Genomic DNA, 23,498 nt, shown 5'->3' with positions numbered 1-23,498 from the left:
TTCTTGCCTGGAGAATCCCAGGGACAGAGGAGCCTAGTGGGCTGCCGTCTATAGGGTCGCACAGAGTCGGACACGACTGAAGCACCTTAGCAGCAGCAGCAGCAGCACTAGAGACAGCGTTTCCACCAAACAAGCCAGGTGTGGTGGACTGAGGCTTGTGAATGCACTTCCATTAGCTCATGAAAAAGCTCAAGTAGATCAACTTCACCAAGCAATTCATTTACATTTTCATCTTTTAGGTGGTCAGTTACTAAACTGAACAGCCCCCTAACTTAGTATCATCACTAATGAATTACCTGGTTAGAAGGTTGAGTGTTTAATAGTTCCGAGTGACATTTAATTTCTGAACAGGTACCTTCTTGATAAGGCAGTAGAAGTTGAGTTCCCACATCTGGACCCATACCCATCCCCTCACAGCATCAGCACTGCAGCCACAGCTCTAGTGGGAGGCCCTCTCTGGAGCCCACCCCAGCTAGAAATAGCTCTCCTTTGTAAATAGTTAATGAGCTTATTCATCCGCGTTGCACGTCTCCGTGGCCCCGCTCTCACCCTGGGCTGGCACATCACAGTCTGTGGTTCTGTGTGATCCTGTTCACTCTCCATCCCCCACCACCTCTGAGGCTCTGAAGATGATGGGCGTTAATTTGACTTCATGTCTGGAGCCCTTCTGTCACCCACAGGGTGCCCGCTCTCCTCACACACACACTTGCCAGATCATAGGTCTAATTGGCAAAGACTCAGACATCCCCCTCGGCTTCTTTCTCTGTCTCAGCGTCTCTAGAGATGAGAAAAGAGCGCTTGCTCACACAGAGGAGAAAAGCAGCCGAGATCATCTCCCTTCCCCAGGCTGGATTCAGCTACATGTGCAGGCTGCTGGCTCCCGGGATGGTGTGGGCAGGTAGACGCCAAGAGATGTGTATGACACTGATGCTTCCACCCATAGAGCTCTCTGGGGCTGCACACCGGCCGGGTATCCGTCCTCCTCCCCTGACTCCCCAGCAGATCCCTGACTTTATTTGGGAAAGCAACATGCCTGAACAAACAGCCAACTGTCTCAGCCTCTGATGCAGACTGAGGAAATACAACAGACAGAAGTGGGAGTCGTGGGGTGGGATTCCTGGGGGACTCTTTCAGTGGGCTGACTCAGGGACTTCTCTGGCAGTCCGATGGTTAAGACTTCACCTTTCAATGCAGGGCTTGTGGGTTCAATCCCTGGTTGCAGAGCTAAGATCCCACATGCCTCCCAGCCAAAAAAAAAAAAAAATAACATAAAACAGAAGCAGTATTGTAACAAATTCAATAAAGACTTTCAAAAACTAAATAAATAAAGGGGCTGACTCATCTGAAAGGTTGGTGCCTGTCTTCCTTCATCTGGCTTTCCTGGGAGCAGACTCTAAGGCAAAGATTTGAGTGCCAATAGTTGATCTGGGACCAGGACTCTCTTCTTTTGGGGAAGAAGGTCCATACAGGGTAGGTATGTCGCTAAGCAAGTTACCATCATGAGCAATCTGGGTTCAGTCGTATCGGGACCCTCTGGGGGACTGCATAGATTACGCTTCAGCTGTCTTTCTTCCCCACCTAGGGGAGGAAGCTGGGGTGTTAATCCTCCCTGGCATAGACTGGGGCTGCTTCTGGGGACATCAGCTCTCCTCCACTTCAGCAGCCCTCTCTGTGGGCTGGGCACGCAGGAGGAAGTCCTGGGGGAAAGGGTCAGTGAGCACAGAGGCAGAGAGCCACATGTTAAAGGTTGTGCAACTTGAGAAGGAGCCTCAGTCCCTGAGGTCCATGGAACTCCCATGCCAGCCCTGAGCACCAACCCTCTGGAATTCCATTACATGACAGAAACAAATCCCCAGTTTGGTCAAACTGCTATAGTCAGATCTTTGCGATAAGAAGCACTTCGCACTATCTGAAACTGCCCTTCTTCACACCTTACATCTCTTCCCATTTCACAACACCTTTGGGAGTCACTAGCATCCCCATTCTGCAGACAAGAAGCCTGAGGCTCAGAGAAGGAAAGGGAGGGGAGATGAGAGCCCACATCTGGAGTCCCTGATTCTAGCCTCCTGGTATTTATCACTCAGCCTCAGCCAAAGGGCAAGAAAAATGACTCCAGCACCTAAAATGCACAAAGTGCTTTTGTTTCCTAAATGTTTCACATACTCCATCTCTTTGGAGATGACCCTGTTTGAAAGAGTTTATATTTCAGTGTTATAGATGAAACAAAGTCTAAGAGAGGTGAGATGATAAAGCCATGGGAGAGCCGGGATGGGAACCCCAGTCTTTTTACTTCTCCCACCAGAAGTTCAGATACCAAAGCCCCAGCTGTGGGATTTATAGCAGCTCACCTCCCAGCAATGTCCTCTCCCCAGGCACAAGGGCCCCATGTGGAACACACATCAGAGTCGCTGGAGGAGTTTTAAAAACACGGATGCTTGGGTCACACCTGAAGCTGGATTGGGATCTCCTGGAGACAGGATGCAGCTCCCCATGGATTCCAGCGCAAACCAGGCTTGGGGAACACCAGGGTGATGGGAAACCTCAGGTTCGGTGTCAGAATGCCTAGGTTTCACACCTGCCTGACTCCCGGCTCTCCTGGAGCTGTTAAGAGGCTAAAAGGAGCTGACTCTCTGGTTCTCCCTTGTAAGGGGGAAAAGCCACATTCCAGAAGAAAAGCAGGCTGGATACACACTGTAATAATTTTACTCCTGTTAATTTTCTCTCTTCAGATATGTCTTCAGACAGAACTTTTTGAGACTAGAGGGAATGACACGTAGAGAATTTAGTCACCTCTGAACTGATGCCCTGAAGGTTTTGCATCTGAGTGGTGTTCATCTTGTGTGGAGCAAGAGGGGCAGGATGAGAAAGCAGTGATGTGATTTGAGATGCTCCTGGAAGGCACCCCTGAAAGATATCTCTCCTATGCTGAAACCTGCTCTGGGCTTTGAAATTACACCCTTAGAGATTCACTGTTTTGGGTCTTTCAGAGCTTCCAGTTAAACTACAAAGATTTCTGAAAGGGATTATGTCTTATATCTTGATCTCTTAAAACATTATCAGATTGTTTTCCCAGTTTACAGCTCTCTTAGAGTAAGTTTTGAAGAATGGAGCCACAAGAAGAAGCCTGGAGAACAAGGACAGGAAGAGGGGGCTAAGTAGGGAAAGTTGTCAGGCTCCTAATAACAGTAAGTACTGACATGTTTCTGATACTTCATAGTTGACCATGTAAATGCGCTTCCAAATATGTGATCTCATTCAGTTCATGCCACTAGTGGTATAAATATGAGAGTGGCTTAGTGATTTGCCCATGATCCCAGCACTAGTAAATGGTAAAGTTGGGGTGCAAACTCAGGTTCTAGAAGTGCTATTTTACTGGCAGTGCATTTGGCCTAGCTTTAAAAAACTACATTTCCCAGCCTCCCTTGCAGACAGATATGGCCAAAAGAGATAGAAGCAGAAGTTACTGGAGGGAGAACCTCCCCTCCGTTGCCCTCTTATCCTTCTGCTTTTCATCTTTCCCACTGTATAGGAAGGAGATGTGATAGCTGGCACACCAGCAGCCATTTCTCACCATGAGGAAACCTTAAAGACAGAACCTGTGTGCTGAGGATGGCTGAGCAGAAAGGTGGGAGCTGGGTCCTTGGTGGCCAGGCTGCCCAGAAACCCAGACTAAACTCCCTTCCACTGACTTCTTTTACACAAGAGACATAAACCCTTATGAATTTAAATCTCTTTTGGTTGAGTTTTCTGTTCATCCTAATTGCTATGGCTAGGCCTTAGAAATGTGAGGAAAGCAACTAAAACTGGAAGAGAAAATCTCAGCAGCCTCCCAGTGAATTACCCCATCCTTCTGAGAAAAAGAAGTCACAATTGGTGTCCCTCAGCCCAAGTCTCCAGCCTTAAGGAAAACTCCTTGGGATATTAGTGAGAAGTTTCACACAGCATGTACCTGGCATTGGATGTGGGCATGATATTTCTAGTCTTTGCTTTGTGGAACATTGGGAAATCTCCTCAATTCATTAAAGACTCAGTTTCCTGAGCTATAAAATGGGTATAATATTTGTCGTGGCCATCCCTGCTTGTTGATGTCAGATTTCAATAGTCAAACAGTGTAAAAAAATATAAAATCCAAGGCAGGCTGATTTTGGCTCTAACCAGGGAGTTCCTGGGAATCTTTCTGCCCCAGTCACCCCAACTTTCTCCTTTATACATTTTTTCCCTGACAGTGGTCCAATCCAACCTTTCAGTAGAAGCTGAGATGTCTGTGGAGGCAGCTGAATCAAAGAACCCTCCCCCTGCATAGATGGGAGCTCTTATATCTGGTATGGCGCTCCCTGGCTTCCTTGGTGGCTCAGATGGTAAAGAATCTGCCTGCAATGCAGGAGACCGGGTTCAGTCCCTGGGTTGGGAAGATTCCCTGGAGAGGGGAATGACTATGTACTATGTATTCTTACCTAGAGAATTCCACGGACAGAGACACCTGGTGGGCTATAGACCATGGGGTCACAAAAAGTTGGACACGACTGAGTGACTAGCACTATCGAGAGCATCCTCCTCAGAAGTTTCTCCCCACATCCACAGGATCGTAGGTTCATTAGTAAATTTCCCTCTACCCTTTTGTGGAGTTCCAATTTGCTGCATTTTCATGGGGTAGGGGGCAGAGGCAATCTCCACTGGGGTATTGATTCAAAATGATGGAGTAGGCAGATTGCATCTGCCTTATTTTTTCCCTAGATGGGAGACAGACCAACAGTAATAATAATAGTAATAATAAAATGCCCCACTCTAGCCCTGCAAAACTCAATAAGGTGAGTTCAAGGTGGGGATTATGTCACGGAGGAATATGGTACGGGAATTTCAGTTCAGTTCAGTCGCTCAGTCGTGCCCGACTCTTTGCGACCCCATGAATCGCAGCGCGCCAGGCCCCCCTGTCCATCACCAACTCCCGGAGTTCACTCAGACTCACGTCTATCGAGTCAGTGATGCCATCCAGCCATCTCATCCTCAGTCATCCCTTTCGCCTCCCCAATCCCTCCCAGCATCAAAGTCTTTTCCAATGAGTCACCTCTTCCCATGAGGTGGCCAAAGTACTGGAGTTTCAGCTTCAGCATCATTCCTTCCAAAGAAATCCCAAGGCTGATCTCCTTCAGAATGGACTGGTTGGATCTCCTTGCAGTCCAAGGGACTCTCAAGAGTCTTCTCCAACACCACAGTTCAAAAGCATCAATTCTTCGGTGCTCAGCCTTCTTCACAGTCCAACTCTCACATCCATCGGTTAAAGATAAGGTTGCAGCAGGTCATAGAATAGCTACTATCTCCCACCACCTTCAGGGTCTCTTGCCTCATAAGCCCTCACTTTTGCTATGTGGAGATGATGACAGCAGAATAAGCCTCACGAAGACAAGGCTGCATCCTGGCTGACCCCGTGCTGTGCTTTAGAAGTACGCTGGCTGTTCCCCTGGCCCTCCCAGGGACTGTTCCAACACCACGCCTGGTGGCAGACGTTCTTGATGACTCTTAGAGACAAGTGTTTGCAAATGTCACTCGGGCTGATAATAACATGCGGGACACTTACCCTACCAGGTCATACCAGGGATGGGGCACAGCTGGGATGGACTGTGGCTCTCTCCTTGGGGAGGGGAGGCCCCCTTCTTTCTGACTCCCCTCTCCCAGCCTTCTTCCCCTCATTGACTCCCCCACCTCTGACACTGTCCCCATGAATACCAGTCACTTCCTGAAAGGGCAGGCCCTGGGGCCGACAGATGCAGGAGTCAGTCTTCCCCGGTCACATGGTCCCACTTGTGGACTGTCTGTGTCTAGTATGACCCAGAGCTGCCTGCAGGGCTCCGTTGTGGGTACTCAGGGAAGGCAAATGCCTTGGGAGGTCAGCAAAAACCCTTAGATAATTAGAGAGCTAATCATCTGATAATTAAAAAAAAGCAAGACACTATTTCACAGCCAAATTCAAATCCTGAGTTATCCATGGTTTGGGATTAGCCAGGCCTCTGCTTCCCCTTCCTGGTGTGTAGATTGTTGTTGTTTGTCGTAGTTCAGTCACTGATCGTATCTCTTTTGCAACCCCATGGATGACAGCCCACCAGGATTGTCCATTGGATTTCCCAGGCAAATCAACTGGAGTAGGTTGCCATTTCCTTTCCCAGGAGATCTTCCTGACCCAGGGATCAAACCCACACCTCCTGAACTGCAAGCAGATCCTTACTGCTGAGCCCTGAATTGCAAGCAGATTCTTTACTGCTGAGCCACCAGGGAAGCCTAGGTATACAGACTAGAACCTGATGGTTCACACACAGCTCCCAGCTCCCAGGGTTTCTGCAGGCCCATGGTGTCAGTCAGTGGTCACCTGTCAATGACATGTCCAATCTGGCTGGACAATTAAGCGTCCACCAAGGTCCCTATCTGCAACCTCAGGCCCTGGGCTCAGACCCCTATGAGACAGGGCACCCTAACCTTGGGAGGCAAGATGCCATGTGGCCCCAATTGGCAAAAGCAGGTGGATTTAGCAACTGTGGTAACCATATTGTCTTGATCATGGGATAATAAGCCTTAAACAGAGTCACAGACCATCAGGGTGGGATCGTTTAAGCCAAATGTTACAGTCAGGCTGCCCACTGGGCATCCCTGGTGTGGAATCAGCTTGAGTCGTCCTGGTATGGGCAGCTCGCTACCCTGCGGCAGCTCTTGTTTTGTGTGCTATTGGGCAGCCCTGATGTTCACTTCCATTCTGTTCAGTTCACCAGATATTGACCCACTAGGTGTCACAGGCCAGGTCTCGCTAGGAGCGGGGGATACGGAGATGAGGATGCATGCATGGCACACATTAGAGAGGAGGAAAGATACAAGCCAAGTCATTCTGCAGCCAGATGGAGAGCAACGAGAGAGGTAGGCACAGGTGCTGCTCTTGGAATTTTTTTGTTGCAATGGGCCGATGCCTGCTTTAGAGTGTGTGTGTGTGTGTGTGTGTGTGTGTGTTCTCTTCTACTGGTACGTTCTGTGAATAAATTAAAGGATATATGACTTATTTCCCAAATCCTGTCATCATCAACCTCTGCCCATCTCACAAGATTCTGGAATCCCATTCTCATCAGTGGATCTCTGGATATATTGCCACTGGTGAAGATAATCTCTGAAGACTGTGTCTTCCTGTAGTAAATGTGTTACAGCTCTGCTTTGACCAGCTCAAAATGACTCAGTGGTTAAAACTGCAACCTCCCATGATCTCAGCACTTGACTTCTGTTAACACAGCCCCCAATTACAGGAGTCTTTTGGCAGCTCCATCACTTTTCAGCCACAACATCCTTGAGAGCAGCTAAAACTCTGAGCCGATGCCACACAAAACTCCCATCAAGCCAGATTTTCTTCATCTTGAACTATGGCAGCTGAGTATTTGAACCAAAAAGAATACATATTTTCTGTGTCATTATCCATGTCAATAAGAAAATATTCTGAGCAGCGCAGAATGGGGCAGGTGTGGAGGTACAAGCCAGAGGCTTTCTCGCATGTGCACAGCAATTTGGTAAGCAATCTGGTCCCAGAGCGCTGGGCTGAGCTCTCTGTGCTGCGCAGCAGCTTCCCACTAGCTGTCTATCTACGTTAGTGTATATTGTGTCAGTGAGGGTGGGGTGGGAGGGAGGCTCACGGGGGAGGGAACATATGTATACTTACAGGCGACTCACCCTGTCGCATGGCAGAAACTGACACAACATTGTAAAGCCATTATTCTCCAATTAAAACTAAATTTTTGGAAAAAAAGGAACTAAAAAATAATCTGGTTGACAAGTTCACTTCACAGTTTATGCATCTCCGTTTTCGCCCAAACTCAGGGCGGGGTTTTTGTCACCTGTCCTTTACAGTTGTGAGGCACTCTGTTTATGGCAGTGAGTCTCAGCCACTGGAAACCCGCTAGGATGCTTTCCAACAGCATCTATCACCCCAGAGGTTCTGGCCCACCTTCCCCCATGGAGACGCATGGGGATGAATGCGTCTCGTGGAGAGAATCTCGTGTCAAGAGGGATGTCACTGGGAAGGGCTGTCCTTGTGAATGATGAGGGAGGCAGATGAAAAGAACTACTGGGTCAGAAAATAGTGAATATAACATAAGAAAGACTCACAGATATAGAGAACAAACTAGCGGTTATACCAGTCGGGCGGAGGGGCAAGATTGGGATGGGGGATTAAGAAGATTAAAGATTTAAAGATGAAGAATAATTTAAACTATTACGTTTAAAATAAATAAGCTACAACGATGCATTGTACAACACAGGGAATATAGCCAGTATTTTGCAGGAGCTATAAATGGAATATAACCTTTAAAAACTGTGAATCACTATGTTGTACATCTGTAAATTATGTACATCAACTATACTTCAATTAAAACATGAAAAAGAAAAAGAACTGGGTCATAGTGTCCCCTGAAGACAACTCGATACCTAGGCATGATTTGGCCCCTTGGGAGTCCTTGTGGGGTTCTGGCAATTGGCATTCTTTGCCAAGGGCTTACAGCCATCTGTTGAGCAATCCCTTCTGGAATTTGGAATGTCCACGCCCAGCCTAGCATCCTATGCTTTATATGAGTCTAGTCTTCAAAAGCAGAATATCTGCGCTTTTCCCATCTTGGGCACTCCTCTTTCTGTCCCTGCTGTCTCAAGCTCACTCCCACGGGCTTGGAACCTTGGCTTGTATCCTCTAGTCCTGGGGTGTGACCCTTGGGTCCTGGGGACCAGACCAAACGCAGGGCTGTATGAGGTGTCTCTGTTGGCCTTGGGTCCCTCCCTGAGTATTAGTCTTGCCCTTTCCACATGGCCTGGATTCAAGTTCTGATTCTGAAACCTTGAGACAGTTTCTTATATGGGAAGTGGAATAACGGTAGTTCTCAACCCCTGGGGTTTTGGAAAAACTGTTGAGTTCCTATGTATAAAGTCCTCAGAATAGTGCCTGGTTCAAACAAGCTCTTGATGCAAATTTGTACCATTACTGTTGTGGCTGTTCTTGCCGGGGAAAGGGAGGCGATTTGGAAACTGTGGCTTTGCCTGCTGCTCTTGTCCAGTCTTCCTGCAGCCTCCTTCTCAGCCAGCAGGTTTGTCCTTCCTGCGATAAACATGGATTAAAAGCCCTGCCGTGAGCATCTCTGTATCGGATATTGTTGTTGTCTAGTCACTCAGTCCTGTCTGACTCTTTGCAACCCCATGGACTGCAGAATGCCAGGTTTTCCCGTCCTTCACCATCTCCCAAAGTTTGCTCAAACTCATGCCCATTGAGTCAGTGATTCCTTTGAACCATCTCCTCCTCTGTCGTCCCCTTCTCCTCCTGCTTTCAACCTCACCCAGCATCAGGGTCTTTTCCAATGATTCGGCTCTTCCCATTAGGCAGCCAGAGTATTGGCATTTCAGCTTTACCATCAGTCCTTCCAATGAACATTCAGGGTTGATTTCCTTTAGGATTACTAGTTTGACCTCCTTGTTGTCCAAGAGACTCTCAGGAGTCTTCTTTAGCACCACAGTTTGAAAGCTGAAATTCTTTGGTGCTCAGTCTTCTTTATGGTCCAACTCTCACATCCATACATGATTACTGGAAAAACCATAGCTTTGACTACACGGACCTTTGTCAGCAAAGTGATGTCTCTGCTTTTTAACATGCTGTCTAGGTTTGTCATAGCTTTTCTTCCAAGGAGCAAGTGTCTTTTAAATTCATGGCTGCAGTCACCATCCACAGTGATTCTGGAGTCTAAGAAAACAAAATCTGTCACTGTTTCCACTTTTTCCCCATCTATATGCCATGAAGTGATGGGACTGGATGCCATGATCATAGTTTTTTGAGCGCTGTCATATTCATCTTCGGGTAGAAACCTTTCTGCCCCTCTTGTGAACACGTCGCTGTTGAAGGCTGAGCATATCACAGAGCCACTGTGCAGCCCGGTTGGTGTCTCTTCTTTCCTGCGGGGACAGTTTGCTTTCTAAAAACCTACTGCTCTTCCCTGGAGTCTCCTATTTGTCCTAACAGCCAGTTGTACTGTAAGGATGAAGGCAGAATGGCCACGGTGGCTGAATTTCGGAACTGAAGTCAGGGGCGCGACCTTGGGAGAGTTTAATTCTCTTGGTCTTTTATATTTCCTGGTATGTCCAGGAGAATGAAATGAGATACTTACTTCTTGGAAAGCTATGTGTAAAACCCACAGTAAGCTGGCAAAAATGCTGTCTAGTGATTGCCATTACTATTAACTGGCTACAGACGCACACTGGCCTTTTCCTTTAAATTTTGGAAATCTGGCCTCTTAAAGATTGAGCTGTGTATCTAACCTTCCTCTTCCCTTTGCCCCCCAGGATGGCAGACAAGATAATGGTCTCACTCTCTCCATTACTGTTACTCCTACCCCTATTGCTAATAACAACAACAATAATCACTTGTATTGCCTGAACACTTACTACGTGCCTGCACGATTCAGAAAGCTTTCCATGATGTTTCTCTTCTAATCTTCAAGACCTCAATAAGGGGAAGTCAGCACTGTCATCTGAATCCATTTACTTTTCTTTATTGCACTTTGCTTATTACACTTGGCGAATGCTGTATTTTTTACAAATTGAAGATTCAAGGCCCTATTGCCTTGAAGAAGTCTATAGCTGATGTTTTTCTAACAGCATTTTCTCTCTTCATGTCTCTGTGTCACACTTTGGTAATTCTCTCACAATTTCAAAATTTTTTCATTATTATTATATTTGTTATGGTGTCCGTGACCAGTGATCTTTGGTGTTACTACTATGATTCTCTGAAGGCTCAGATGATGGTTGGCATTTTTTAGCATTACGGTATTTTTTAATTAAAGTATGTACATTGCTTTTTGAGACATAATGTTAGTGCACATTTAATAGACTACAGTACAGTGGCAGCATAACTTTCATATGCACTGGGAAACCAAACAATTGATGCGGCTGGCTTTACTGCAATATTCGCTTTATTGCCATGGTCTGGAACCCAATCCGAAATTATCTCCAAAGTCTGCCTATATTTCTATTTATAAAGCTAGTGTCTCCAAGATCTCAATCACCCAATAAAAGTGGTTTGAATTCAGCTTTGAGTGACTTCAGAAGCATAACTCTGACCCCTCTTGGGGTCCTCCCAGGATTTCTGAGATGCCGCAGGGAGGGGCTCCATCTTGGCAGTCTTGGCTTTTTGCCACCTTGATGCCAGCATCTCTCCCCTTGCAAACTGCATTTCCTTTCATTCTCTGCCTGTGTAGGCCTCAGAGCTGGTAGCTTTTCGCCTTTACACTTTATATCAAAGTCAAAACCATATAATAAATTCACAAGTGAAGCAATATACTTATTTTCAAAAGGTCAACCTCACACGCTATCAAAGAAATGCAAATTAAAACAAGTTCCATTTTTCACCCATGAGATTGGCAAAAATGAAAGTAATTATATATCTATAATTGGCAAGGGTGTGGTCAAAATGGGTACCTCTCACTGGTGAGAGGATAACTAAGTGTTTATATGCAATGTATAAAGATCATTATTTACCTATGAAACCAGTGACTCAACCCCTAGGAAAATAGGCTAAGGAAATCACTGAAGTTTTGCATAACTATATTTATGTAAAAAGATATATCCATTGCTGCTTTACTGCTTTTTTTCCTTTTAATACTGAAAAATAGAAACAGCCTAAATGCCCAAAAATAAAAGATTGATTAAATAAATTATGTTATAGCCAAATGAAAAATATTTTAATATCGTGAGATCTAAGCAAGGTACAATGTTGAGTGAAAGAATTAAGAAACAAAAGGACATATTAGATTGATCATGAGTATTGTTTTAAAGTGAAATAAAACTTAGAGACCAAATGCTCTGGTTAACTGTGAGTGGTGGGATTACAGGCAACTTTTCTCTATCTCTTTATCATTTTGTCAATGTTCCAAATTTTCTACAAAGACTTACTTTTGTAAGCAGAAAAATACATATGTATATTGTTTAATTTCACATGTATGTCACATATATAACAATAGGTATTACTTAATTTCATATATATATATATGAATGCATATACTTCAGTTAAGTTCTACTGCTGTTTTCGTTATATCCTGAGAAGGAAACTGCCCCCCAGACAAGCCACATATGTGACGCGAGGTAAGAGAAGTTCCCTGGCTCCACCAGGGTCCACGGTGTTCCCACCCTCCATCTCATGAACTTCATTTGGTGAATAAATGCCTTTCTTCATCCACACCTTCCCATCCAGAGACCTATTCATCAGGTGAGAAAGTCAGAGCTGGAAGAAACCTCACCAATGGATCAAGGTTCTTGAGCTCTCTTGCACCATGGACCTTTCAGCTGTCTGGTAAAGTCTATGGGATCCCTTTTCAGAATAATCATTTTGAATGCATAAGATAAAACACACAGGATTTCAAAAGAAACCATACATTCCTTGAGCTGTAAGACTCTAAGGCACATCTGTCATGTTTAACATAAGCCAGAATCTGGCTGCAAAGGAAACACACCTGTGGTCAGACCCTGACCCTTTAGCTTGGATTCATCAGCTGATGGAGCCTTCCTTCTGAACAACTTAAGCAGTTCTGTTGCAGCTTTTGAGTCTTCACCTCCCTTCTACCAGCCTAAGAAATGACCCTTTGATCCTCACAGCAGATCAACAAAGTCAACACTATTGTCTCCATTTTACAGATGAAAAGACTGACACCTGGAGAGGTCAGGACAGCTGGGCAGGATGACCTAATATCCACTGGCTCACATGACCTGCTCTGGTTAATCAGAGCTCATCCAGGACTTTGGCGGAACAACTGGGACAGGGAGGCTCTTCTTCTAGGGCTGCCCAGAGGAAAGAGGTGTGTGACGGCGAAGGCAAACCCAGAAGAAAACAAAAGTTAGGGAAGCAAAGAAACTGAGTGCAGGATGCCTGTGGGCCCTTTGATCCAGCTGGGTCTGGGGCAGGATGCTGAGTTTCAGTTACGGGAACCAACATGTTACCTCTTCCTTTTTCTTCTTCAGCCAGTGTGGGCTTCCCTGGTGGGTCACACAGTAAACAATCTGCCTGCAACGCAGAAGACTCAGGTTTGATCCCTTGGTTGGAAAGATCCCCTGGTGAAGGGAATGGCTATCCACTCCAGTATTCTTGGAGAATTCCAAGGACAGACGAGTCTGGTGGCTACAGTCCATGGGGTTGCAAAGACCTGGACACAACTGAGCAACAAACAGTTTCACTTTCACCAGCAGACTAACTCAGGCGTGGATTATCCCCATTTTACAGATGAGGAAAATGGAGGCAGGGCAAAAGAATTAAATGATTAGCAAATGGCAGAGTGATGATCTGAATTCTACACTTCCTGACCTTACCCATGACTGCCTATGAATCTAGGTGAAGGCCAGATTCCTCCTTCGTTGGAGGAGTCAGATCCTCTGGCCAAGAGATCTGCTTATTGTTATTGTGTGTCCTCCATCTAAGGCTCAAATGTGGCTGATTCATGTTGGTTGATGTATGACAAAACCATCACAATATTGTAAAATAATTAATTTTTAAAAAGAAGAAGAAGAAAACTCGGAGCTCATAGTCGTTGAGACCACCTGGCACCGCCAGACCTCTGGGAGGCACCGTCCCCCGCATACATATCTCTTCAGGCTGCACCTGTAGGGCACCCTCTCCTTAAACTTGTACATAACGTTCATTCTATTTCCTCTCACCTGCACAAATGGCACAGTTTGTCCCTGGAATCGCACAAACACCTCTAGGGGGTGGGGGTAGAGGGCGGCATAGGTAGGAACAGCTCTCAACCCTCCCATCACTTCCTCCAGGCCCATCTGGACACTTCCCTGCATTGCAGCAGCCCCGGCTCACCTGTAAATCAGTACCTCATCGTCGGAGCAGTTGTACTGCAGCTGGTACATTTTCACCCGCGGGGCAGACTTGCTGACCGACCACTTGACCAGGGCCGAGGTGGTGGTCACGTCGGACACCAGCACAGCCCGTTCCGGGGGGCTTTTGGGAGGCTCCCCGCCCCCACTTCCTCCACCTCCGCGGCTGGTCTTGCTGGAGCCGGTGATGTCGGAGAGGCGGGACTTGGGGGGCGCCGCCCGGCTGGTGCTGTTGCTGAGGTGCGGCAGCTGGACGATGGAGACCTCCACGGTGGCCGTGGCCTCCCCGGCGGCGTTGGCGGCGATGCAGGTGAAGGCGCCGCTGTCCTGAGACGTGGTGATGAGGATGTCCAGGGTGCCATTGTCATACACGGCGGTCCTGGAGGAGTTCCCCACCAGGCGGTCATCGGGGGCCACCCAGTGGATGAGGGGGCTGGGGTCCCCGATGGCCTTGCACTTGAGCGTGGCTGCCTGGCCCTCCAGGACAAGCAGCTTGTGCGTGTGCTGGGTGATGAGCGGCGGCTCGCACACAAACTCCTCCTCACGCACGTGCCAGAAGTAGCGGCCTTTGAGGCTCCCCGGTGAGCCGCAAGTCTCCAGGTCGTCGTCCCGCTCCAGCCTGCGGAGCCAGAGAAGCTCGCAGTTACAGTGCAGCGGGTTGCCCCCGAAACTAAAGGACAGGGGTGGGGCGAAGGGCGTGGCGGTGAGAGCCGAGGCCTGGGAGCGGGCGAAGATGGGGTCTGGGGGCAGCTTCTGCAGCCGGTTGGAGGTGAGGTCCAGGCGGGCCAGCTTCTGCAGGTCGGCGAAGGTGCCCTCGGCGATGTGGTCCAGCAGGTTGTGGTCGAGGCTCAGCTGGTGCAGGTTGATCATGCGCCGCACAGAGCCCCAGGGCAGCCCGTGGAGGTTGTTGTAGGAGAGGTCCAAGTCCTCCAGCGTCAGCAGGAAGTCCTCGAAGGCCTCATCCGCGATGCCGCCCAGCTGGTTGTTGTTCACGATGAGATGCTGCAGGTTGACCAGGCCCCGCAGCGTGTCCTCCCCCAGGCTGGGCAGCCGGTTGCTGTCGAGGTGCAGGGAGCGCAGGCTCTCCAGGTCCAGGAAGGAGAAGGGCTGGATGTGACTGATGGTGTTCCTGGACAGGGTCAGGTCCACCAGCCCCGTCATGTTGGCGAAGTCCTGGCGGCCGATGTGGATGATGAAATTGCCGCCCAGACGCAGCTCCACTGTCCGCCGATCGATGTCTGGAGGCACGAAGAGTAGCCCCTTGGAGGGGCACAGGGTCCCCAGTGACTCAGACAGGTTCTGACAGACACAGTACTTGGGACAGGCGTCAACCACAGCAAACGCCATGCCAAACGCCAGCAGGCCGCCAAGCAGGGTCTCCATGGTCTGGTCACTCAGGCCGTGGTGCCTGGAAGAGAGGGACACAAGGTCAGGGTCGGGAGGCGACTTCTTAATGCCCTCTCCCGCAGCACCCTCTCCCACACCCACCAGCTGCCCTAGGGAGCAGTGGAGAATGGCATCAGCTCATGCAGGACTGATCTCTTCTAGCAATCCTGCCGATCACGGTTCTAATGTTTCCTTAGCTCTAATCGCCTTGGAACAGCCTACTTGATTTACTTATTAATTATGTCTATGGAATATTTTCTATCTCCCCAACTGGAATGTCAGTTCCAGGAGGGCAGGCGCTTTTGTCTGTTCTGTTCATTGCTCTAATCGCTTCCCAGGTGGCTCAGCGGTAAAGAATCTGCCTGCCAATGCCGGAGACACAAGTTCAATCCCTGGGTTGGGAAGATCCCCTTGAGATGGAAATGACAGCCCGCTCCAATATTCTTGCCTGGGGAAATCCCGTGGACAAGGGAGCCTGGCGGGCTGCAGTCCTTGGGGGTCACAAAGAGTCAGACATGACTTGATGACTAAACAACAGTGCGTCTAGCACAGTGCTTGGAACACAGTAGGTGCTCAATACTTGTTGGATGCATGGATGGCTGGATAATTCCATACCAGTGGTTTGTCTAGTAATCTTTGGATTTGAAACATACATTATAGCAGCCTTTTGAAGCGGTTTTGCCTTCTTAACTGGATTAGGCTCACTGTGAAATCAGATCAGACCAGCATTCCCTAAGAACGAGAAGGTGGACAAGGAGAGAGCTGTCCCTGGGAGTCAGGGTAAGTGGGGAGCTGCCTTTGGATAAATTCTTTATCATGGAGAATCCACAGAGTGGGTAAGTCTCTGGGAGCTTAGGGGAGAGAAGAAGGGGGTGGGATGGGAAACCAAGGCACAGATTTCTGAGCACTCAGTATGTACTGGTCCCCTGCCCAGATCTTCGTATACATCACCTCATCTGGGCTTTGGGAGCACCCTTCACAGGGAAGGACTTATCAGTGTATATAGATGAGGACTTGTCCGCAGCCTAAGAACCTCCTTCAGGTCCTTATGAAAAAGTCACTTTCTCTCCGAGGCCTTACCCTCTGTGCACATCCCTCTTCCTTGCTCTGCTTTCACCTTGGAATTGATCGCTATCTACCTTACTGTACATTTCATCTATGTGTCTTGTTATTGTTTGTCTTCTTAAATGACAACACAGCTCCAAACAGTTGGGACTTGTTTTTAATTTACCACTGAATAAAAGGCTTAAAGCACCGCCTGGCACATAGAACGTGCTTTTGCAAGAATGGCTATCCAGGGAAGGAAGGGATGGGGCTTTGGTTCAGGTCTTTGAACCTTCAAATCTTATAGTTTTCTCACTATTCCATGTTGCACGCAGTGTGGCTCTATTTACGTGGTGCTAAAACTTCCACAGAGCTGGACTTTTGGAAAATTATCCACACTGGTTTTGTTGCATCACGCAGACCAGCACCTCTCAATTTGCCTTCTAGGAGTGTGAATTGGGTTCTCAGAAAGACTCCTAAGGCCAGTGAATTGGGAAGCACAGCCCTCTCTTACTCTTGTGAAAGCTCCCTACGCACTAGCAAGTTCAGAAGGGTTGAGAAATTCTGTGGCAGTAAAGAAATTTGGATTAATGTTTAATTCTGTGTGGCTTCTTTTTTTAGTTAAATATACTCCTTTTTTGCATAACAACTATTAATATCTTGAGAAAGCAGAGCTCCATTGCTCCGTTTGAGGAGCACAGATGCAGACAACTAGCTGGTACCAAAAAAAAAAAAAAAAAAAAAACCCAAGATATATAGTAAATTTAAAAACCCATTCTAAATTAATTTAGAATAATTAACATATTTGTCAGTCTATCTTCTATGAAATATGAGACATCTCTTTATATAGCAAGACTTTTTTTTACATCTCAGTAAATATTTATGGTTTTCTAAAAAAAAATGCTTTGTAAATAAAAAAACCTATTCCAGTTGAATATTACTTTACTGTGAAGATTTGAATTCCATCATTGTATCTCTTTAAAGGTAAATCTACCGCCTGAGATCCTTTAGGGCTAGAAACTTACTCTACATTTCATCTGTAGGATTAGTCCTGAATAACACTGTCTAATAGAAATGTACCATGAGCCATAAATGTAATTTTAAATTACATACATATTAAATTACATTTAAATTATACAGCCATATTTAAAAAGTGAAAAGAAACAAGTGAAATCAATTTTGATCAGGTATTTAATTTAGCCTACTATATCTAAAATATTATTTCAGTGTGTAATCAATACAAACAATTATGAATGAGGTGTGTAGAAATCTTTTTTATTTGTACTAAGTCTTCAAAATCTATGAGTATTTAATACTTAGAGAACATTTCAAGTGCTCAGTAGCCTTATGTGGCTATGGGCTTCCACACCAGACAGCACCATTAGAGCAGGGGTTAGCTAACTGTATTCCAAGGGCCAAATATAGCCTGCCACCTGTAGTTGTAAATAAAGTTTTATTAGAACACGGCCTTGCACACATCTGCATATTGTCTATGGCTCTTTTTTTCATGCTACAGTGGTGGGAGTAAGTAGTTGCAACAGATAGAATAGGGCCAGCAGAGCCTAAAATATTTATTGTCTTGCCATTTACCTCTGTTCCACAGGATATCTCTCCTTTTCATCTTCATTATGGTCACCCTCATTGAAAGTCTTTGTCAACATGCCTAATTCCATGCCACTCTGCTCTGAAGTCCCGTGAGCAACTGCCCACCTTGCCAGTCCCTGCTCTCACTGACCTCTTCCAGGAAAGGTACCAGCCTGCCCTGACCCTGGTACCACCAGGCACATCCACCTCAGAGGTGTCTGCCTGCCACTTTCTCAACATGCAAATATGTCTGACCTTCTAGATTCACACTTAACTTTGTCCTAATAACACAAACAGGAATCTTCTCCATCTACATTGACCTTCTTCTTATCTTTTTGGCATAAGAACAAGTCTTTGCAAGAGCTGGTTCTGCCCATTTTTTCACTTTACTTCTCCCAACTCTCTCTCCCTTTGTTCTTCTTGCTCCAACTACATTCAACCTCTTTCACTTATAAATGCCAGGCTGCTCTTCCTCTGGGACTTCCTCCTTGCTCTGGTCTCTCCCTGGCTTCTCTCCCACCTCCACTCCTGGCTAACCAAACTCCTAGTCCACCTCTAGGCTACTGCTCCAGGAAGCCTCTCCAAAACCTAGACCAAAACGGACCCTTCTGCTGTTTGCCCCTTAGTACCCTATACTCAAAAAACCTAGACAGCATATTAAAAAGCGGAGACATTACTTTGCCAACAAAGGTCCGTCTAGTTAAAGCTATGGTTTTTCCAGTGGTCATGTATGGATGTGAGAGTTGGACCATAAGGAAGGCTGAGTGCTAAGAATTGATGCTTTTGAACTGTGGTGTTGGAGAAGACTCTTGAGAGTCCCTTGGACTGCAAGGAGATCCACCCGTCCATCCTAAAGGAGATCAGTCCTGAGTATTCATTGGAAGGACTGATACTGAAGCTGAAGCTCCAACACTTTGGCCACCTGATGCGAAGATCCGACTCATTAGAACAGACCCTGATGCTGAGAACGAATGAAGGCAGGAGGAGAAGGGGACGACAGAGGATGAGATGGTTGGAGGGCATCACCAACTCGATGGACTTGAGTTTGAGCAAGCTCCGGGAGATGGTAAAGGACAAGGAAGCCTGGCATGCTGCAGTCACAAAGAGTCGGACATGGCTAAGCGACTGAACGACAAGAACAACCCTCTACTTGTCCTGTGTATCACTCACCACCCTTACATAGTTCCTTCATCACTTACATGTCTGCCTTCCTAGACCGGAAACTCCACGAAGCAGGGAATGTACCTATCGTGTCCACCTGTCACTGTATCTTAGCACCAACACCACACCCACCTCATAGTAAGTTGCCCAATCATGACTGCTCACTGCAGTCATGGAATATGCCTCTGGCCACTGCGTCTGCTCAAGGAGAGGCGAGAGGTACCCCCTATACTCATGGGGGACACAGGGACAGCGACAGCCACACCCAGGAATGAATGAGTGAGTGAATGAACCATGGTGCTGAGCCCAGTGAATTTCTGGCATTGTCACTGTGTTCTGAGTTCTGTATCAACACTGGCCAGAGCCGACACTCACTTGGCTAATCAGCTGAGAAGACCATCTTTGTGGGGTGGCCTGGTCACACAGAAGCTTCAGAAGCATCTTCTGCCAGTCATCTGCTATGCTCTCCAGGTTGGCTCACTGTGGTCATGGAATATGCCTCTGGCCACTGCATGTGCTCAAGGAGAGGTGAGAGGTATCCCCTATACTCACGGGGGACACAGGGACAGCAACAGCCACACCCAGGATTCCCGTGCTAGTTAAACGGGAGGGGCTGCGTGCCTGCGTGCATGTATCTATGTGCCTGTGTATGTCTATGGAGGAAGGGGGCAGGCTTTGAGAAAGGCATCCTCCTCATGAGCTCTTGTCACACTGCGTTTTCTTTTTCTTTTAAATTGTTTATTTTGTATTGGGAGTGTAGCTGATTAACAGTGTTGTGACAGTTTCAGGGGGATGGCAAAGGGACTCAGTCATACATATACATGTATCCGTTCTCCCCCAAACACCCCTCCCATCCAGGCTACCACATAACATTGAGCAGAATTCCCTGTGCCGTACAGTAGGACCCTGTTGGTTATCCATTTGCAATACAGCAGTGTGTACATGTCCATCCCAAACTCCCTAACTATCCCTTCCTCCCACCCTTCCCCTCCGGCAACCATCAACCCTGCATTTTTGGAGGCTCAGCAGCACTTCCCAGTGTCTCCCCCTCATAGCACACACAGCAAATGGTAATAAGCACTGTCGGATACATGTGAGTGCAGGGCCGAGGCTGCTGGTGGCCTGTGGGGGGTATCTTCCACTGCCCCTCCAAATCCTCTCTCTACCCTCTCCAACCCTGCCCTGTGTCCTGGAAGGCTGACCAGTATGGCAACATCCGTGTCACGTGGACTGACTGCCCTGTCCCTCGGCGTCCTGTGCCTTTCAGTCCTGCCTCCATCGGCTGCCCTCTGGGGGAGCGTGACAAAGCATCAGCAAACAGGAAAGATATGGACGCTTTGGGATGCATGGAGCCCGTGGGTTCAAACAGTTTTGTCCTTGCAAATTATGCTAAACAAACCACAGTTTTTTAAAAAAAAAGTTTGTTGAGGATTAACAAACGTCTAATGAATTCAAATCAATGACATAATAGAGCTGGGTAAATATATTTTAAGTAATCAGCATGGAAGATTACTGACAGAGAAGTGACTATTGAATCTTAATTAAAATTGTATTCTGAGAACTGTCACTTAATATATTACTCTCATAGCCAACAAAAAGCAGCTTAAACCCCAAGTTGGGAGGGAGGTGAGAGGAACAGGGTGAATAACAGACAATTAGTGCACACCCTAGGGGGCAGAGGGCTCTCTCCTTTGAGAAGGGATTTTAGCAAATGCTAGAAGGAGCAACCCAGGTCCCTCTTAGCATCTCGGAATGATGTAGGTGGTGGAGGGGACCACGGAGGGGTGGAGATTAGGAGTAGAAGGCTGGTATCAGGAACAAAGAAGCCGATGAAAGCAGGCAGGAGGGGCCATAGGATTATTTGTGGGCAAAACTGAGAGAGGTGCATGGAGATCTGAAGGAGGCTGTGAAATGGATGCTGGTATCAAATGTCAGAATCAGCCTTCATGGGAAGAATCCATCTGCAAGGGAGCCAGACCTTGTCTGCTCGGAATGTCTATGAGCCAGGACTGGGGGAGGGGAGCGGTGAGTCGGGAAAGTTGCCAGAGAAACAGAGGCGATGAGCTGAAGAGGAAGAGAAACAGTCTCCTCTGGACCTGCAGTGCCTGAGAAAATCAGCACGCCTCTAGGAGTTTACCCAGGGTAGGAACGGCGTCTCCTCTCTGCTTCCCTAGGTTTGCACTTGGTTTTCACAACTCTGCAAGGTGAGTGCTAAGGCTGGTCCAACGGTGCTCTTGTGTAATTAGAAAGAGGTGTCCCCACTGGCGGAGAAGGCAATGGCGACCCACTCCAGTACTCTTGCCTGGAAAATCCCATGGACGGAGGAGCCTGGTGGGCTGTAGTCCATGGGGTCGCTAAGAGTTGGATGCAACTGAGCAACGTCACTTTCACTTTTCACTTTCACGCATTGGAGAAGGAAATGGCAACCCACTCCAGTGTTCTTGCCTGGAGAATCCCAGGGACGGGGGAGCCTGGTGGGCTGCCGTCTATGGGGTCGCACACGACGGAAGCGACTTAGCAGCAGCAGCAGCAGCCCCCACTGGGCATGTGGAGAGCCCCTTAGCCGAACAGGTTTGTCCAGTGAGTAACCTGCCCTACCATACCTGACGACCTGAGTATCGCTACCCCTATTTTAACCACCAGGAAGGTTCAAAGAGATTTGGACCTGCCCAAACTCTCCCAGCTCCCCCGAGAAGAACCACCATTTGAACTCAGGAGAGTCTAGCTCCGGGCCGCCCTAATAGTAGAAGAAGAGAGAGAAGAACCTGATAGAGAAGAGACACTCCAGAGGCTTCCACGTGCCTGGTGTACATAGAAACTGGCTGCCTCTACTACGAGATTGTTTAGTAACCTGGGACGGCCCAGCTGTTCAGCTAAATTTGGGCACTTGTGTTTCCTGCTTGGGGAGGGGCCTAGAAGGAATGCTGGTGTTCTCAGAAGCTGAGGCTTCATTGGCTCAGGAGGACCCACCTGCCAGGCCCAACGGTAGTGAGTCACTCACGCGCACACATACACAGCACATGCACACAATTAAATGTACTGGCAATGAATTTAGAGTTGTGGAACGAGGCTGGAGGTTTGCACAGAATCTCCAGATGGGATTTTACATTTAAAACAAAAGGGAAAAAAGAAAGATGAGGACAGAAAGGGGAAAGCTAAGGGACATGGCAGGCAAGGTGGCGTAAAATGAAAGTTCCCCTTTCTTCACTTGATGTGGAGACCACAGACTTCCCTTCCCCACTTCCCCCAGCCCCTGGGCCTTGCTTCCCCGTCAGAACCACCTCAAGCTGTTCCAGACAGAAGAGGCAACATTTAGCAGATGGCTGGCACGATATATGTGATATCTCTCCACCCTGATTTCCATTTAAAAGATACCTTAGCAACTAGCCGAGGAGCCACCCGCCCCTGAAGCCTGTAAATCAAGTAAGATGACTGTCTCTGCTTCAGGTAAAAAGAAATGGCCCCTCCAGGGTGCTCCAGGCTGATGGAAAGTGTGAATTAATAAGAGTGGGAGGGGTTTGAATCTGCTAGGAGAGTCAGCCGCCTGTGTTTTGCCCTCACAGAGAGCTGGTTGCTCCCCATAAATCACACCACTCAAGACAAGCTCTGAAGGGACCAACTCTGGAGCCAGGGGACGAGAAGAGGAAACTTGATTTCTAGACATGGGCTTCCAGAAGACGCTGCTTCTCTGGTCTAGGAGTTGCCAGGTGGTGACCCTGCCCCCAGCCTGGGGTGTGGTTCCAGTTGGACACTTCCAGCCCTGCCCTTGCCCCATCTTCCAGGCCCACTACCTTCCAGGCCCTCCAGAAGTAACAGTTTGGGGCTTCTTCTAAGGGTAAGAAAAATGAGTTAGTATCAGAGAACTGGTATTCCCCATTCCCCTCTCTGTTGCTGCCTTGTATAGGAATCCTTCTAGAACCTTGAGAAAGAAGGGAGGGTGCAAGCTCAATGAATGTGTTGGAGAGAGAGATAGCTCCTGACTTCAGAGATCTCTCAGTCTGATGGAGGAGGCATAGTCTTTGACCTCATGCTAAGTTGCTTCAGTTATGTCTGACTCTGCAACCCCATGGACTATAGCCTAACAAGCTCCTCTGTCCTTGGGATTCTCCAGGCAAGAATACTGGAGTGGGTTCCCCTGCCCTCCTCCAGGGGATCTTCCTGACCCAGGGATTGAACCTGCGTCTCTTATGTCTCTTGCAATGGCAAGCAGGTTCTTTACCACTGGCGCCACCTGGGAAGCCCAGTCTTTGACATCAGGCAGCTTCAATTTTGATATTGGAGTTACAGCTTCTAGTTTGAAGAGAGAGAAGGAGAAAGAGACACAGAGAGAGAGAGGCAGAAAATGCCAAATCCCCAAGGGATCCCTCTGCCCTTGGAAGGTCCAAGTTCCATGGCTGCAGAAAGACACTCACACAGGATGGGCAAAAACATTCCCTGTGCTGTCCCCAGGCAAA

At 47.7% G+C, this 23,498-nt stretch overlaps 1 protein-coding gene across 1 annotated transcript in view; it reads right to left on the bottom strand.

The window, feature by feature from the left end:
- LRFN2 (leucine rich repeat and fibronectin type III domain containing 2) overlaps positions 1–23,498 on the bottom strand; it is a 65,465-nt gene that overhangs the window by 28,951 nt on the left and 13,016 nt on the right. The window contains exon 2 of the mRNA XM_018039321.1: positions 13,853–15,277. Within this exon, the coding sequence (XP_017894810.1) occupies positions 13,853–15,252 (1,400 nt within the window). The 5' untranslated portion in view covers positions 15,253–15,277. The remainder of the gene's footprint in view (positions 1–13,852; positions 15,278–23,498) is intronic.

Source organism: Capra hircus, chromosome 23 (genome assembly GCF_001704415.2).
Source record: "Capra hircus breed San Clemente chromosome 23, ASM170441v1, whole genome shotgun sequence".
Taxonomy (NCBI): Eukaryota; Metazoa; Chordata; class Mammalia; order Artiodactyla; family Bovidae; genus Capra; species Capra hircus.
The sequence above is the reverse complement of the archived record's forward strand: the minus strand, read 5'-3'. Positions and strand labels throughout refer to the sequence as shown.